Here is an 18,848-nt window from a genome sequence, read left to right as displayed (position 1 = left end):
ACCTCGCGCTCCCTTCTCTTCCCCAGCTACGCCCTGTCCTGTGAGGTGGAAGCAGCTCCGGACGCCAGCGCCACCTCGCCCAAGCCTCGGAAGAGCATGGTGAAGAGGCTCAGCCTGTGAGTGTCACGCAGGGTCCCGGGGCCTCAAGGGGCCGCGTCAGAAGAGGGGAGAGGAAGGGTATTCAACATAGACGCCCTGAGCCAGGGCAAAAGTGAAGGACCGTTCACTGACTTGTTATACAGCTGATTTCTGTCATGAACTCACTGTGTGTATTTTCTAAATCCATTCATTCTTCTCTGTTCTGTCTGGTACTAACCACCCTCATCTCCTACCTGGAGCACCAGCAACACCTTTCCCAGCTTCTGCCCCACCCTGGCCCCAGTAATCCACAGAGTCTGGAGTCCCTTAACACCTAGAGTGCCTGGGAGGGCGACCGTGCTCTTCCTATCTTTCGCCAAAAGTGCCGGGAGCGCTATCGCGCTCCTCCTGCAGTGTCACTATTAGATGCTAGTAGTTCACTCTTTATGTGGGAAAAAAAATTAAAAACCTTAACTCAAGCCCTGACCGGTTTGGCTCAGCGGATAGAGTGTTAGCCTGCGGACTAAAGGGTCTCAGGTTTGATTCCGGTCAAGGGCATGTACCTTGGTTGCGGGCACATCCCCAGCAGGGGTTGTGCAGGAGGCAGCTGATCGATGTTTCTCTCTCATCAATGTTTCTAACTCTATTCCTCTCCCTTTCTCTCTGTAAAAAAATCAATAAAATATATATTAAAAAAAAACAAAACAAAAAGAAAACCTTAACTCAAAATGCCTTGGCAATTTTAGCATAGTTCCTAGGAAATTGGTTGGCACTCAAAGGGTTAAAGTGCACACCAGGTTCTGTCATTTCCTTGCTTAAAACCTCCAGGGTTTTCTTTTAAGGTAGCACCCGAACTCCGTACCCTAGTCCACTAGGCCCTGCACGATCCCCCCACCTTCTGGACCACCTCCCTCTCATCCGACGCTCCACGTAGTTCCCGTCTTCCAGCCCCTTCCGCCTCACCAGGCTGGGCAGTAGCTGTTCCTTCGGCCCGGCGTGCTCTTTCTCTGCATTAATATTGGCAAAAGTGTGACCTCCTGAGAGAGCACCCTCTCTGACGTGGCTGTCTACCCCATCCCTGCCAGTTGCAATGGGTGTTCCTTCCAGGGGAATGTAAGCCACCTGAAGCAGGAGCCTGTCCATCACACTCAGGGCAGCACGCTCAGCTCAGAGCCAGGCACAGGAGAGGCCCTCCGTGGCTCACTTCCTACCCGTCTCCTTTTCAGTAAAATCCAGAGTCTGACAGCCCTCAGGACTCTTGAGGGTCTGCAGCATCTCCCCAGCCCCGCCCAGCTGTCCCACACCTCTGTCCTCATCTTTCCCGCTCACTCTACTCCTCTGCGCCCGACACCCAGACCTCCCTCTCTTGTGAAGACGTATACCTGTGTCTGATCTTTTGAGTGACACATCTGCTTTGGCCAGGGCCAAGCCAGAACAGCATTTGTAACATTGGACAGTGTTTTCGTGGCAGAGTGACCCGACACATCCCCAACTCTCCCAGTGACTTAACTGTGTAAATTTCTGTTTGTGAGTTTTTGGTACTTCCTGGCAGTCTCTCCACCGGCCTCAGTGAGTCACATTGGTAGGGACCGCGCTTGGACTTGTTATTGTCTTCTTCCCAGTGTGACATATGCAGGCCCTTATGGGGCGTGGATGGCGTGATCTCCCGATATCAGAAGCCGCCCAGGCTTCTTTCTACCTGATCCCAGGTGATAAGAGGCTTCGGAGGATTAGGTTGGAACATGTGATTTTATAGAAAGCATTTTTAAGGTAATCCTGTTGTCTTGCCAAACCTCTCTCCTTGTCGGGGGATGTCTACCCTGGCCCTCCTAAATGCTAGATCTTTGAGCTTTTAGATTCACCTCTTGGAATTTTCCACAGTCTCTCGCTATGTTTTCATTGCTGCAGTCGTGGGGGAGAATGAGTTCTCTTCTGAGATAACGCAAAGGCCTGACCAGGCCTTGTCAGCTGGTAGGATGGACAGCTGCACAAGGAATCAGGCTCCTTGACCGGTGAGGTGAGGAATGCAGGGCCTCTTGGTCCCCTCTGCTGCACAAGGAATTGGGGCTTTCAGCACAGGTAGATCATCCTAAGCGCTGCATCCTCTGCCCACTTGCTGTTCTTCCCTGTCCTTTGAGGCTGCCACTGCATACGCACTTTCTGTACCTGCTTCTCTCACATTCCTGCCAGCCCAACTGTGCGTTCTTACTGTGCCGGGTGCGTAGCGTCCCCGGGTCCTATCTGCAACACACCGGCAAGAATCTCTGTGAGGACCCGTGTGAAGTCCAGGGGAGGCAGCACTGTCGGGCCAGAGCCCTGTGGGGGGAGCTCTCTACAGCCCTCTCCCTGGCGGGATCTTGCCGAGATGCTCGGGTGTAATCCTTGGCAATCGTCTTTGACTTGGCATGTTTATTATGAATAAAAGAGGTCACATGCCCCCAACTTATTTCTTGTACATATTAGGGTGTTTGCATGTGTTTTCAAAAGATTTTATGACCTTAGCACTTATACAAAGGTGGGAAATGTCCTTTTTTGCTCTCCCTACATTCAATGGTTCATTCATCCAGAGAGGTTGGAGAGTCTTTTGGAGCCTTGGGGGGAGGGGTGCCTTGTTTGAAGGCCGGAGATGCCAGGTATTGAGGTAGAATGAACCTTTACAAATAGAATGTCCTCGTCAAGTTGCACAGCTAGAAGAACCTTTGGTAGGATGCTTTCTTGTATCTATTTTATAATTTTGTCTTGTGAGCTCATTTTTATCAGAGAATTCTCTGCAGCCTGGGTTGAAGGTTTATTTCTCCAGAAATATGTACATGTATATATATATTTAATATTCTAGTTTCTTCAGGAGTATTACTGTCCGGAGAGTTCCTAGAGTGCTTAGGTAGCAAATCTAAGATCACATATGATTTCTGGAGAGACGTTTTTCTTTTCTTTTTCTTTTTCTTGATTTCAGAGAGGAAGGGAGAGGGAGAGAGAGGGAAATAGAAACATCAATGATGAGAAAGAATCATTGATTGGCTGCCTCCTGCACGCCCCACACTGGGGTTTGAGCCTGCAACCTGAGCATGTGCCCTGACTAGGAATCAAACCGTGACCTCCTGGTCCATAGGTCGATGCTCCACCACGGAGCCACGCTGGCCAGGCCCCAGATACTTTTCTTTCACCCAAGCTCAGGCAGAGACAGAAGCTGCCCCGCTGTCTTCCTGCGCCAACAGGAAGAAGTTGTTCTAGCCCATCTTTTCCTAAGGATGCAGCCCTTTGAGGGTCCTGTCTGTGTGGAAGGGGTCTCAGTTCCCACTCCCTGCCTCGACTCTGGGGCTGTGTATGGGCTAAACCCGTGCCCCTTGTTTGCTGAGGCTGGCACCTCCCACTCCCCACCCAGAGCAGCCGCAAGACCAGCTCACGTGCTCTGGCTTCAATTCCCTTCCTCTCTGGCCTTGAGGGATTTTTCTCTACTATCTCACATGCCTAACTTTAAAAAGGGTTTTTAATGTTTCTTATCGAGTTGTTTTATAGTGAAGGGATTTAGATATTACAGTTCGTCAACTTGTAGGAAACAGAATCTGCCTCCTTGGTTTTTTGTCTACTCAGGGCCAGTCTTTTCCACCCACACAGAGTTCGTCTTATGATGGGATTTTGATTCTGTTAAAAAAAAAAAAATGAAGAACCCTTGACCTAGAAAGACCTCAGATTAACATGGCCCTGGGTCCAGCTAAGCAATCGGTGTGTTCTTTGAGGTTGGAAATAATCTACGGGAACAAGATATTTACTATGATCTGTTAGAAACCTTGTAGCAAATGTTTTCCTAAAATAATAAGAACAGAGCACACAAGATGGAGAAAACATCAAGGCTTTAACACAAAAATATTTGCTCGACCACGGATTCCAGCTCCGTAAGAGCCGAACGCCTGGCATTGTGTTTTCTGCAGACTGTTTCTGGGGTCGGACATTATCACCAGTAGCACTCCCAGCAAAGAGCAGCCCAAGTCCACGGCCAGCGGGAGCTCTGGCGAAAGCATGGACTCCGTGAGTGTGTCCTCCTGCGAGTCCAACCACTCCGAGGCCGAGGAGGGCTCCATCACTCCCTTGGACACACCCGATGAGCCTCAAAAAAAGGTACCTCCTTAATCCTGCCCCCTAATTCCTAATTCCTGCACCCGCCCTAGTGTTTGCCACATAAGGAGTGTGTGTTTTCAGGTTTATCACTCCACAGTATTTGGAAAGCCACGTTTTTAATAGGTGTCAAAAGTGGAGTTCTAGCTGGGGACTCGTTCCTTACAGACACAGGTCCAAAAGCAAGGAGCTGGTTGGTATATGTCTCTAGCTTTTGAAATATTGTCCCGTGCCCACACCTAGAGGCAGCCGAAGGATTGTAGCCTGTAACCCGGGCTACACTTTATTGAGGAGATGTAGGATTTTCCTAGAAGGAGCAAAAAGTCCGGAGACAGAGATCTGTCAGCTTCTTGATGTCATACCTGGTCTCAGCCAACCTGTTACCACAAAAATGTCAAATAGCAAAGCACTTCAAAACCCGGTGCTTAAAACAGCAGCCATTTATTCTCTGTCATGCACAGCAGGCTGGCTGCTTGGGGTTGGGCTTGGCCCTAGGCCATGGGTTTGGTCCAGGTCTGCTCTGTCCTCCTTCCATTCCTTTTGGAGTAATGGCCTAAGACAGATGGATAAGCGGGCAATCCCAACCCCGTAAGTACACAGTAAGCCTTCACCTGGATCATATCTACCTTTTTATTGGCCAGAGCAAATCATGTGGCCAAATCCCACGTAAGTAAACAAGGCAGGGAACTATATTCCACTTCTAGTGGGAGGAACTGAGGAGTCACAGAGCAAAGGGCATGGATGCAGGGCGGGTAAGGAATTGGTAACAGTGATACCGTCTACCATGCTCCCCACAAAAGGAAAGTGATGAGAGGTGATAAAAAATTCCCAGAGAGGATTTCCATTTCCATGTTGCATAAATAAATGAAAACCAACGATCCATCTTAATCTTACACAGATCTGCTTCAGTTGTTGGTCATTGAGCTAGAAAGAAAGGCATCCACTTTGATGTGACTAGAATTTGCACCATTTTGGTAGGTTTAGGGCCACACACTCTTGCTGTGTAAGTGACTTCTGGCCCTTGGGTTATGCTTAGGCCAGCGAGGTGGGGTGTCACTCACAGTCCTTCATTTTGTTACACCCACTGTGCAGGGGGGTCTGTGTGCTCTTCCACATCGTGTTCCAAGCAGCAGCAGTGACCTGGGACCCTCAGGTGCCCTTGTCACAAAGTGGCCAGTGCAGGGGGACACCATGCTCTGGGCCCGTCACCGAGATGTCTCCGGTGCTGCCCCAGCTGGGTTTCTCACCTCTCTGTTTTAGAATCCAGAGAACATTGTCCAAATTGTGAGGAAAGTCTCTGCAAACACCTGCAGCTATCTCTCAGGCACTTTTCCTAAGCCAGGGGCGTGATCCATCTCCATGACCTTGACCTGCAGCATTGTGTCTGTCCGTCTGGAGTGAAGTCTCATTCACCTTCGGACAGGCCTTTATGGTTTGTAGGCCCCTTTTCAGTTGATGGACATTGTGCAGAAGTGACAACTGAGGTATCGCCCACATCTTGGTGGGATTTCTGCCCGGTCAGGAGGGAGACAGAACCTCATTTGCACCTGTTGCCGCAATGGACATGCGCGTAGGTCCAGGTCATCCCTTCTCAAACTGAAGCCCCATGTGTCCTCTGCTCGCCCTTGCTTCATTCCATTTTGTCTCCCTGATCACCCCGGTGCTTCAATTTCTTGCACGAGTCAGACATTTTTATTCTTCGGATGACCCTGGCTCCGGGTCATGAATTTCTGTAGGTTTAAAAATGAGTCATTGAATTGGATGCAAGTAGTTTCTAGGCTTCAGCATCCCTGAAAGCTAACGGGAAGGGCCTCGGGTGTCCTGCTCAACTCGGAGCTGCCCCGGTGACCTCCACAGTCCTCCCGCTCCGCGGTGCTGCAGCCTCCACGCTGACACTCTGCCTTCCCCACTGGCGTTTTAGTGAAGTGTAACCCCTCCCGTCTTCACTTCCTTGATCACAATTTCCAAACATTTATTCTCACACTTGCCCCTCAGAGTAAATCCTCAGTAAGAAGAGGGGGCTCCTCAGGAGGTCTGTTTATAGCTGCTGTCACCCACCTTTGCCTGCCAGGCTTTACCTGAATTGTAAATGCCATTGAGATCATGGAAAATCTAACTAAGGACAGGAGATTTATCTGAAGGAAAAAGAAGGTGATGAAACTGAACCAGTAACTGGAAAATGGGCTCTCTGGGCTCCGGTGAGGTACCCCTGCAGGCAGAGTGAGCCTATTGACTACCTACCATCCGCCAGGCCTCACACTGAGCCCCTGGTTCATTCACTGGGGAGCCTAAGGAAAAAATGTAACTGAACCATATTACGATGGAGCCACAGTTAGACGCCTGCATTCCAGAGCTGAAACATCAGCTTGCAGGGCTCTAATTAAACTGACCCTGCAGAATTTAATGTGTGTTCATGCCATAGGAGGAAGTCCATGGGAAATAATGGAGGAGACTCCATTTTACTTGGAAACCAGGTAATCAGAAAACCAAGTTCCTGGAGCTTTGCTTCCATGGAAGGGTAGACTGGTATGAAGTACATTAATGTCACTTATTTTTTAAAGGACTTCCAGGTTATTTGATAGGATTGATTGGCTTAACTCATTCTGAGAGATTACTTGTAATTTTGTACAACACAAGTTGATATTTAAAATGATTCAGTGTAATGACTTTTTGGAACACCACCTTGTGAATTTGGGGCATCCTATTTTTTTGGTAATTGGTATTGCACACAGGAAAACGGTGTCATTAATCAGCTAAGCTCATGAACACAGCACCGCATTCCTTAATTATTCTTGATATGCAACATGGAAATGTGTACAGTTGGTTCTAGAAGCAAATGTGGAAAGTGGTGAGCCGCTCACGGGCTGTGTGCCCTCGGGTAAGTCACATGTTCTCTGACTCATCACTACAATGCGTTTTGTTCACAAGACATGTGCAAGCTCATTCCAGCCTCACATGATAACTGTCACCAAGGTGATGGGTACTGTGTTCAGTCACTGCGCCATCACCAGCTGCAGACTGGGCCCTGGCTATGCGATGGCCACGCCGTGGCTCTGTGAACCTAACCTGACCACAGGTGCCAGGGAACTTGGGAGCATGTCCAGGTGGTACTGTCACCAGTTTTCTCTCTGGCCTCAGGCTCCTCAGCAGTAGAAAAGGGTGACCTCCAGAGGCCTTTTTAGGACTAATGGTTCATGTAGAGCAGTAAAATGTACTCCTCCTCTTAGAATCTTCTAAAAATATGAACATTTCTCTCCTGCTATGCAATCTGATGGCGAAGTGGAGTCAGGATGGAAATGCATGTCGGGCATCATTCCTGCTCAGGGCAAGTGGGGCTGGAAAAACCTTTCCTCTGCCCTGTCAGGTTTTCAGACTTCCTGCGGGAGCCCCTATTGCCTCCAGCTTCTGGTATCTGCTGCCACCTGCTGGTTAACGTCCTTAAGAGCAGCTGCTAAGGGTGAATGAGAGCACCCCCTGGCCTCACACAGATGCAGAGCGATCAGGTCAAGTACTGAGTCACTGACAGGCATCTGCCCAGGAGGTGCTCACAGCAGAGACAAGACACACGTGTGCTGTGGGCTGTGTGGAGGAAAGCGGAAATGTACTAGTCTCAACAACTGGGCTCTGAGAATTGTGAAGAGCACTGTCGGCCAAGATTCTAACGCTCCATTTACTTTGGGGTGTGTTTACTCTTCCAGCTCTCCGAGTCGTCCTCGTCGTGCTCCTCCATCCATTCCATGGACACAAATTCCTCAGGGATGTCGTCCTTAATCAACCCCCTCTCCTCCCCTCCGACCTGCAACAACAACCCCAAGATCCACAAGCGCTCCGTCTCCGTGACCTCCATTACCTCGACTGTGCTGCCTCCCGTTTACAACCAGCAGAACGAAGACACCTGCATAATCCGCATCAGCGTAGAGGACAACAACGGCAACATGTACAAGAGCATCATGGTGAGGTGCCCAGGCCCACACCCCAAAATATGTGCCAGTAGCATATACATACATGTTCACAGAAAATGAGTATGTGCCAAAGGATCAGTTCCTAGACCTCCCTGGGCATACACCAATGATGCATATCTATAATAATAAAAGGGTAATATGCTAATTAGACCGGACATCCTTCCAGATGAAGCTAGGGCTGCGAGGGAAGCCCGGGTCCCTGGTGTCTGCCAGCGGCTGGAGGGAAACCCGGGTCCCGGGTGCCAGAGGGAAGCTGGTGCCGGCAGCCGGGGGAACGAAGGCCTACTCTTTTTTAAAAAAAAAAATATTTTATTGATTGTTTACAGAGAGGAAGGGAGAGGGATAGAGAGTTAGAAACATCCATGAGAGAAAAACATCGATCAGCTGCCTCCTGCACACCCCCTACTGGGGATGTGCCCGCAACCAAGGTACATGCCCTTGACCAGAATCGAACCTGGGACCCTTGAGTTCGCAGGCCGACACTCTATCCACTGAGCCAAACCGGTTAGGGCAGGAAGGCCTACTCTTGCACGACTTTTGTGCATCAGGCCTCTAGTATCTAAATATCTACTTTCTCACAGTGCGTATAGGATGATTTTTACATCTTAAAATTTGCTAAGGTTTATTCCCCGGGTCAGTGCCATCCTTTCCAGAAATGTCTACTTGGATGCCAGGGAGACCGCTGCTGCACACCTTCTTGGGAGTCTTCCTGGGGGTTCCATGTCTGGGTGCTAATTGAGTGGCAATTAGCAATGTCCTCCATGGCGGTGAATTTTTATTTCAGTTATTTGGAATTAAACTTAGTAAAGTGGATGATCAAACTGGAAACACAGTGTGAGTCCACGAGGAACTGTTTAAGATAAATGAGACTGACCTTCTTGAGGCTCTCATATAGACTGTGAATTTTTGAGCACAGTCCCAAAAGCACTTTGAATGATGGCAGTCTTTTTGGAACACAGAGCCTCTCCTGGTGTGTACGTGTGTCAGGTCTGGTGTGTTTATCACAAGAATAGACTCTAGTTTATAGGAAATATCGTAGATGGAAAAGCAGGCCTCCTTTGCTATGAAATCCCTCAATACATCCTATATCTCAGCTTCATCACTTGTCTTCTCTGAGAACATTTTGAGTGCTCACAAGCTCAGCCCTGAATATAACAAGGGATATGGAGCCAACTATCTTTTAACATTCTAAAGAAAAGCTTTACTAAGGCATTCATTGAATCAACAGTATTTATTGAACTTGGTTGTGTACCAGTCGTTGGACAAGGATTTGAGGATATGGAGATGAATGAGACATTTTTGTCTTTGAGGAACTTACAATCAAATGGGAGATAGTAAAACATTATTCAAAATGTCTTAACCACTCTAAGAGAGATGAGATTAGATCATAAAAGGCCCCAGGCCCACATGAAGGAGTTTGTGATAGTCCCACAGGCAATAGGGTCGTATTGAAGGCTCTTAAGTCACAATCAGATTTATTCATTAAAAAAGTAACTGGGATTGTGGAGTCTTGATGCTGGGGTGCAGGGGCGGGACCAAGGTGGGGAAGCGAGGTTGGAAGCTGCCATCATATTCCATGTGGGAGACGATGAGGGCTTGGATGATGGTCATGTGATTGGAGACGATATGAATTTTAAAAATATCTTTATGAGGTAGAGTTGTAGAATCCATTCATTCATTTCTCAGCTTTTGGTTACTGTTGTGGGAATGGGGAAGAGGGGAGGACTCAGGCTCCCCAGGCAGCTTGGTGACTGGTGGTCCTGTCAAGTGAGGAATGAACTACTGGAGGAGGAGGTTTGGGAGCATTGAAATTGGAGGTAGGGGGGTAAGAGATCAACTAAAGGACTTGTATGCATGCATATAAGCATAACCAATGGACATAAGACACTGGGTGATAGGGGAGGCTAGGGGACTGTCTAGGGCGGGGGGATAAAATGGATACATATGTAATACCCTTTGTAATACTTTAAGCAATAAAAAAAAAATAATAAAAAAAAAATTTAAAAAAAAAAAAGAAAAAAAAAAAAAAGAAATTGGAGGTACTGGTAGGCTATCCAGATGGCACTGTCTAGAGCAGCCGTGGGCAAACTACAGCCTGCGGGCCGGATCCGGACCGTTTGAAATGAATAAAACTAAAAAAAAAAAGACCGTACCCTTTTCTGTAATGATGTTTACTTTGAATTTATATTAGTTCACACAAACACTCCATCCATGCTTTTGTTCCGGCCCTCCGGTCCAGTTTAAGAACCCATTGTGGCCCTCGAGTCAAAAAGTTTGCCCACCCCTGGTCTAGTAGTTGGTCAGAGATACGGGTTGGTACTGGAGTCGAATACTGGGAGCCATGCAGGCCTAATGGGTGGATGTGTCGTGGGAGAGAGAGTGTAGCCTGAGACAGAACTCTCAGTAGTAAGGGAGGGGCTGGTCCGGGAGCCTCGCTGGGAAGGTAGGAGAACTGCCAGGAAGCCTCGGTCGTCATGTTATTGTGTTTTCAGCAGCTTATTCACGTGCCTACCAGAGAAGTAAGTTTCCCCTCAGCAAATTTAGGGTGTCTCTGAACTAAAAAGAACTAAGAAGTGATACATACAACACTGCGAATGAATCTCTAAAACATCATTTTGAGCCAAAGAAAAAGGCACAGATTACATCCTCTAGGAGTCTGTTCTTTCACAAACAGGCTACACAACCTGTGGTAGAAAACTAACCTCAGGGAAGGGGCACAGGGAATTGTTTAAGTCCCTATTTCAGGTGCATGGAGGTGACACCCACGCATCATTGCACATGGCTTCGTTCAGTGGAGTAGCCACTAGCGATGGGTAGAAATTAAACATTTGAAGTGGGAATAGTGTAAAATGGACACCAGATTAAAAATATACATATATATTTATGTACATACATATTATTGATTTTAGAGAGGAAGGGAGTGAAAGAGAGAGATAGAAACATCAATGATGAGAGAGAATCATTGACCAGGTGCCTCCTGCATGTCCCCTACTAGGAATTGAGCCTGCAACCTGGGTATGTGCCCTCACCAGGAATTGAACCGTGACCTCCTGGTTCATAGGTCAATGCTCAACCGCTAAGCCACACTGGTCAGGCTAGACACCAGATTTTGAAGACTTAGTACAAAAACAGAATGTAAACTATCTCATTAACAATTTTTATATTGATTATATGCTGAAATAATACTTTGAGTGTATTGGATTAAATAATATATTATTTAAATGAATTTTTCTTTTAAGCCACTTTTTTTAATGGGGCTCCTAGATATTTAAAATTACAAATGTGGCTCATTATGTATAACTACTGGATGGTGCTGGTTCAGTACATCGGCATGCGGCTGCGTGACTGAGCTGTTAATACTAATTGTGATCCTCTGTTTCCCTCCGTAGTTTTTATGGTACAAAGTATTAATCACTCAAGGAAAGCCCTTGCCTATCCCATCTTCTTTCTGACTCACCTGGGGAAGATTAAGGTGAAGAAGATAAGGGTAGCCTGGCTGTAGGTTTCAAGGTGACAGCCGTCTTTGTCCAACATGCCATCCTCATGTGGTGTCCTGTCTCCTTGGGCTTCATGCTCCTCCTCCACGGGGACTTAGCTGTGGGAGCATTTCCTTCAGACCAGCCAACAGCCTATTTTCCTCCTGTAAGCTTTTGTGTACACTTACTTCTCCTTGGAAATGGAGATGCCAGATGTTTTGGTAACGGACAAATGTGCAAGGTCTCTGTCACCTCCAAGGACCCCGTTGTAGGGCCTGTTGTTTATTGAGTCGCAGATACCAGCTGCTGCCCTCTCTAGAGGGAGACGTCTGGGCCCTGCCGTCCTTGGGCTCACAATGACACCGTTTTCTGGAGGACGTTAGACGTCGTTGTTTGTTTTGTTTTTGTGGTTGTCTCTCCTTTTACCTCCTGGTGAGAACAGCTTTTATTTTTAAGTAAGAATAATTTGTGTTTCCATTTGCTTTCTGTCATATTTAAAGAAATCACTCAAGGGATGGTACACGAGTCAGCCCTCGGTGTGCAGACTGGCCATTTCTGAGCACCCTCCCTGCAAACGGGCGGCTGATGGGCAGAGATAAAGGGGACAAAGTCAGAATTGGTGGTGAGGGGAACCTTTACTTACACTTAAACAAGTGCTAGATTTATTATTTTTAAACATTTAGAAACTGACTTTTATTGGAATATGATTTACAAACAATTATAATCACAGATCTTGTGTTCAATTCTTTGAATTGTGAGAACTCTCTATTCTATTCTCTATTTCTGTCTGTGTCCATGTCTATGACTATGTATGTGACCACCACCCCAAGTCTAGATAATGAGTCTTTTTTCATCCTTTCAAAAATTCCTTTGTGCCCTTTCCTGTCACTCCCCTCTTAACCTGGTTAAAGTTAAGGTTAATTGAAGTTAGTTTTCTAACACCGCAGGCTAGTTGACTCCTGCAGCGTGTAATCTGCTGTGTCTGGTTACTTTGGCTCAACGTGATGTAGAGATTCATCCGCCGTGTTACCTTAGTGTCCTCTTGGGAACATAAGATCATTTCTTTATCCATTCCCTGAAGTCCTGTTGAAGGAGATTCAGGTTGATTCCAGTTTTTAGCTATTACGAGTAAATCTGCTATGAACGTTTGTGTACATGTCCTCTTGTGGACATATGTTTTCACTTCTCTTGGTGGCACCTGGGAGTAGGATTGCTGGGTCATAGGGCCACTGTGCTTTTTGAAATGGTCGGTGTGCAGAACAGGCCATTTCTGACCCACAGGTTGTAACCGGTGCCGTAGCAGCAGCTCAGCAGATAAGGATCATTTTGGTGGAACCTCAACCATTGCGAGGGAGATAAGCAAGGCATGCATTCTCTCTGTTAATATGGGGGACACTGTGACTCAGGGAGGAGGTGACTGAGAGTAGAGGGCCCATCATCCCTTGTCTACTAAGGCTGGAGCCAGGACGAGAGCCCAGGAGTTCTGGCTGTTGGTCCTGTTCTCACTCCCCTGGGCCATTTCTCCTGGAAAGGACAAGACAGCAAGAATAAGGGGGCGGGAGAACTCTTTCAGGAGACAGGAGGCTAAGTACTCTGCACACCACTTCGTTGTCTTTCAGCTGACGAGCCAGGATAAAACTCCCGCCGTGATCCAGAGGGCGATGCTGAAGCACAACCTGGACGCGGACCCGGCTGAGGAGTACGAGCTGGTGCAGGTCATCTCGGAGGACAAAGGTGGGCGCAAGCTTCTTCTCCCGCCTCCTCACGCAGGTTGCCCCAGTTTTAGAAGAAAGAAAATGGGTACCGTGTCTTTAAAACATTGTATCAGCGGGGTTTTTAATTGTGCAAAGGTGGAGTTGTGTGGGGAACCTTGCCATCACCTGTCTTGTAGAATTAAGTGTCTCAGGCTACCCACCCCCTCCCCAACCCTGTTATTTGCTGAGCATTCCTACAACCCATTCTTTGTAAACTTCTCATCTTCTGTCAGGAGGTAGGGATAGTTGGGGGCTCTGTTGGGTCTTTGCAGATGGCCACACATCTCCTTTACCCAATGTGTGTCTAAGTTGTGTGTGAACCTGAAATGTAGCAGTTTCTGTAATCATTTATCATTGTTTCAGTTAATCATTTATGAGAAGCCTATAAGTCTGTCTTTCAGTTTACCTTTTTTTAAAATAAGATTTTTCATTGATTTTTAGAGAGAGGGGGAGAGAGAGAAACATCGATGTGAGAGTGAAATATTGATGGCTGCCTCCCGCACGCCCTTCACCGGGGATCAAGCCTACAACCAGGGCATGTGACCTGAACAGGAATTGAACTGGCAACCCTTCGGCGTATGGGACGACTCCCAACTGAGCCATTATCTTTATTCATGTTTGACCTTCAAGTAGCAAAAGCTTCTAACACCCGCACCTAAGGGTCTTTCGCTCACATTTCTTGAAACAAAAAAATGGTGAACTATGACATACTTCAATATGCCTAGAACCCATTATTTAAAAAAATTCCTTTTATGAAAACTCTGGGCAAACAATCACCCTGAATGTGTCTGTCTGCTCATTTGAATTGGGGTTGTAAGTCCAGAGGAGCAGCAGATATGGCTGACAGACCCCACGCTGACCGGTGCGAGTGTCTTCAACCAGCCCCTGGAAGGCAAAGGAGAATTCTACAGGCCGGGGTGTGGGAAGGGAGCAGCTGGTCATACTCCATTTGACCAACCAGTCACCCAGGGCTGTACCTTGGACCCAGAGGAGAATGGCCCAAGTTAGTAGTACCTATTCTTAGAGATGAAAGACTAAAGCTCATGGAAAATTCTTTCTCAGCTACCTCTTAGAAATGTTCTCACTCATTCAGCTGTAAGATACGGTTTACTGTACTTTCAGTTAAAATTCTAAGCCTCAAAAGTGGTCTCTTGAGTTCTACCATGTTACCAACAGAACAGCACTAAGGTGAGGCCGGTGGGTCTGAAGATCCAGGAATCCCAGCGTGCAGGCTGGGCCCAGCTTTGTTCACCGCTGCGCGGTCTTGGTCCGGCTGCTTGATCTCCTGAGGCCTTGGTCCTGGGGAATATGTGGGCAGGAAGTTGGAAACACTTTAAGGGAGTTTTTCTTTATGAAACATTTGTGCAACATGCACCCGAGTTGCCCAGAACCTGATTGAGTCAGTCTTGCTGTAAAAGCCCAGACTCACCATCAGATGCCTCCCAGTCCACTGCCACGAAGCTACACTTGCACAGTTTACCTTTTGTATTCCTGTTTGGTTTCTTTAGACACCCATTACCTCTGAGTGCTAAATAGTATTTACCTTCTTTTAAAAAGAAAAAGCAATTAAAATAACTTTGCTGGATAATTTCATATCACACTTGGAATAATCCTTGTTCAGAAATTGCAGCTGTGTAGTTGGGAATCATTGAAATAGACAATAGCTTACATGTTACCAGATATACACTGTCCTATATGATGCTGTTTAATATTAAAATGCAAGCACTTGATGAAGCAGGACCTCACAAGGAATACAATACTGGTTGGATTAGGGATTGCTTCAAAAAATGTTTCGATAGTCCAACAAAAAAGAGTTCTGGAAAACACTGTAGAGTTTATACTTCCTCCCTCCCCGCTACCCCATGTCATTAGATCCTCTCAGTCTCAAGAAAAGCTGCATATTGGAGTAGTAAATAGACTACAGGAGGAGTGAGGCCTGGGTTCTGGTCCCAGTTCTCATGTTTACTGAGTTGTGGTCTTGGGAATGTCGTTTAACTCCACCTGGGCTCTGTCTCCTGTAGAACCTTCCTCCAGTGAAAACATTCTGCACTTGAACATTCGGTTCATGGGTTGAATTTCTGAGCCCCTATTTGCACTTAGTTTTTTAAAATTGGGATTAAGAAGTTGTGAGCACCTCTTTTCTTGGGGGGAGGAGGTCATTGTCTGGTTCAATGCACATTCCCAAGACTGAGGGCCATAGTCCCAGCCTGTTTCTGGGCAAACTCTGCCCCGGCCACTGTCGGTGCTGGGCTGACCTGCGTAAGCTGACTGCCTCTCTCGCTCCTCTGTTTTAGAACTCGTGATCCCAGACTCGGCAAACGTCTTCTACGCCATGAACAGCCAAGTGAACTTTGACTTCATTTTACGCAAAAAGAACTCCACGGAAGACCCAGTGAAACTGCGGAGCCGGACGAGCTTGACCTTGCCCAGGACAGCTAAACGGGGCTGCTGGAGCAACAGGCACAGCAAAATCACCCTCTGAAGGGAGGGACCACCGGCCCCTTGCTTGCCCACGGCAGAGAGGGGCTAAGGACAGGCCGTGGTGAGTGCAGCTACCATCCAGTGTTAGAGGATCATTGGTGAAGCCAACAGCTATTTATTGAGGACCTGCGGTGTGATAGGCACCGTGGGGAGATTGGAGATGAATCTGAAATGAAAAGAATGGACGATTCACTGATCCTCTTTGACCAATTTGAGACTGAAATGCAACATTACCCACATTTATAAATACATATGACACATATTTGGTATGTATGTGTGTATGTGAGAATACATGAGGGACTTAGAGGATATTCTGGACTGTGGAGAAACAAATTTGCACAATGGCCTGGGGAGTTGAGGTCACTTTTTACAGGGAAATAGAAGGAACCGAGAACCCGGTTTCCTACCTGCCAAGTAAGTGGATCCAGTCCCAGGAATGCGGAGTGTCCTCATGCCAGTATTATGAGGAGCCCACACCATTTTACAGGGAGAGGAGGGCTTTCCCAATTAAGTGCCACCGGAAGCGAACAGCTGCAGAGGCTGCGGCACCATGGGTTCCATGAGAGGCCTCTTGGGAAAGGGTTTGGATGAGCCCGTGGCTTCCCCCGCCGGCCTCTGCCTTCACCCCGTCTCCTCGGGCCCAGGGAGGCAGGGAGGCCCAACCGACCCACTAGCCCAGCGTCAAGACACTTCTGGAATCAACGTGAGCCTGTTTTGATGTCGTGTTTACCCTTAACTCGCACATCACAGTCATCACTGCACAGGTAGCCGTGTTCTTTGGTAACTGGTGGGCCTTTTCCGATTGCCTTTTGCATGGAAAGCTCTGTGTCTGGAGCCTTTCGCATCTGGGTGGTGGCACCTCCACACTATGTGCAATTTGTTCCTCAGGTGTAGAATGTTCTACTGCGTTAGACTCATTTGATCATTTTGAGCCTGTGAAAGATTTCTAAGCAGCGACTGCGCCGTTAGCAGCCCCTGGGAAGGTGTTCCCTGCTGGCAGCTGTGTCCTGTTCTACGTTTAACTTGTAGCATTAAGTGCCTCCTCTTGGGGACAGAAGCGGGCTGCGTGTGTCACCTAAAGCATTTCTAAAGAGGTACATTCTTCCACATGGAATCAATGAGGTTTTTGTTTTTTGTTTTTTTAGGTCCCCACTCTTGCTATCACAGCGTTCCTGCTAAGTGACTTTTTTTTTTTTTTTTTTTTTTTGGTCTCTAGTAACACCATCAACCTCTCCCTTCCAAATCTGAGCTGTGCTGGGGTTTGAACTAAAAAGCCATATTTGAGATGTTGATGTGTAAGAAGCACTTTCAGAATGTTGTCCTTTTCAAAAAAAAATTCTCAAAATACCAGATTTCATTCCGAAAATAAAGAGAACGAAACCACACATGAAGTGTAGATTGTAGTACGGAGCTTCATTTTTTTTCCTAATCCTGTAAGATGGCTCCCAAAGGTTATGTGAGATTTATGCTACGTAAATGGCTATGAAATATGCAAGAAACACCAGAAAAAGTGTAGAGACGGGGGCAGTGGACCAAAGAATGAGCCGGGAAGGCGTCACCATTCCTCTAGACCAGCGGTTCTCAACCTGTGGGTCGCGACCCCTTTGAGGGGGGGTCGAACGACCCTTTCACAGGGGTTGCCTAAGACCATCGGAAAACACATATATAATTACATATTGTTTTTGTGATTAATCACTATGATTTCCTTATGTTCAATTTACAACAATGAAATTGGGGGTCACCACAACATGAACTGTATTAAAGGGTCGCGGCATTAGGAAGGTTGAGAACCACTGTGCTAGACCTTCCTACGAGACCAGTCCATGCATCGCAAGGACCGACCGGGTTCCAGCTGATCGAAGGCACTTTCTTCTGATTGCGAGGCTTGTCCCATCGTGCCCCTGTGCTGGGAGGAGATGGCCAGGGTGCTGGACAGCATGGACACTGGAGTCAACGCAGCCTGGATTTCTTGGTCTGGAGGTCAAAGAGGAAGTAGAGAACTGCTGGCCTCATTTCGAGTGCAGCTACCGGGACACGTGTGCCCATGTGCTCGCCCTGTGTATTTATACTGTACATGTAGAGTCTAGATTTATATACTGCAATGTACAAATATATTTTCCTTTTTTAAAAGACCATGGAAATTCCAAGTAGATAAAACGTAGCCTCATTTATTTAATGCCACTTGAAATGTCTTAAACTTGTTTCCTGGTGGACAGCCGGGTCATGCCTTTAGCTGCTCGCATGCTTGTCTCTCTGCATCTCCATCGTCTGTCTGTTTACCTTTTGGTTAAGCTAATAAACTGGTTGGGACTTGGTTGGCATGTGCTGCCGGCCCCAGAGGGATTGTATCTGGAGTATCACTGAGGCGGGGGCCGGGTCCCAGATGTGTCAGTAGGCTCTCTGGATGCCCACTCGGGCTCGGTGCGGGGAGCAGAGGGAAAAGCAGCGGCAGAGTCCAGAGGGACCCTCTCCCCTGGCCACGTCCCAAACCCGGCACGTCCGGTTTGGGGCAAGAGTGACAAGAAAGTGCAGTCAGATGGGGGGTGCCTTGCTGCTAGCTTGTTCTTCCTGGGAGCCATGCTGTGGGGGACACTTTTTCTAACGTGGAACTTCAGGTTAGGCTCCAGGTCAGTACCTGGCCTGCTGCTGACAGCCGATCCCTAGTCCGCACTTGCGACCACCTGAGTAATCCTCGAAACCCGAGGGCTCCGTGGGAGGTCTTCCCGAAAGGAAGCCATGCCAGGGCCGGCTTCACTCACCAGCTGCACATGATTGTCATCCCGTCATATTTCCAAAAAGTTCCCAGAATCATTTTCTGGTTTTTTAAAATATATTTTTATTGATTTCAGAGAGAAAGGAAGAGGGAGAGATAGAAACATCAATGATGAGAATCATTGACCAGCTGCCTCCTGCACACCCCACACTGGGGATTGAGCCCACAACCTGGGCATGTGCCCTGACCTGGAATCGAACTGAACTGTGGC

General features: G+C 47.5%; 1 protein-coding gene across 2 annotated transcripts in view; it reads left to right on the top strand.

Moving 5' to 3' along the window:
• RGL1 (ral guanine nucleotide dissociation stimulator like 1) overlaps positions 1-18,205 on the top strand; it is a 214,563-nt gene extending 196,358 nt beyond the window's left edge. For both annotated transcript variants that reach the window (XM_059673768.1, XM_059673769.1), the window contains 5 exons: positions 27-116; positions 4,008-4,194; positions 7,890-8,144; positions 13,249-13,363; positions 15,678-18,205. In XM_059673768.1, the coding sequence (XP_059529751.1) occupies positions 27-116; positions 4,008-4,194; positions 7,890-8,144; positions 13,249-13,363; positions 15,678-15,865 (835 nt within the window). In that variant the 3' untranslated portion in view covers positions 15,866-18,205. The remainder of the gene's footprint in view (positions 1-26; positions 117-4,007; positions 4,195-7,889; positions 8,145-13,248; positions 13,364-15,677) is intronic.
• Positions 18,206-18,848: the final 643 nt, after the last annotated feature.

Source organism: Myotis daubentonii, chromosome 18 (assembly GCF_963259705.1).
Source record: "Myotis daubentonii chromosome 18, mMyoDau2.1, whole genome shotgun sequence".
NCBI lineage: Eukaryota > Metazoa > Chordata > Mammalia > Chiroptera > Vespertilionidae > Myotis > Myotis daubentonii.
Note: the sequence above shows the minus strand (reverse complement) of the source record. Positions and strands in the feature narration are given on the sequence as shown.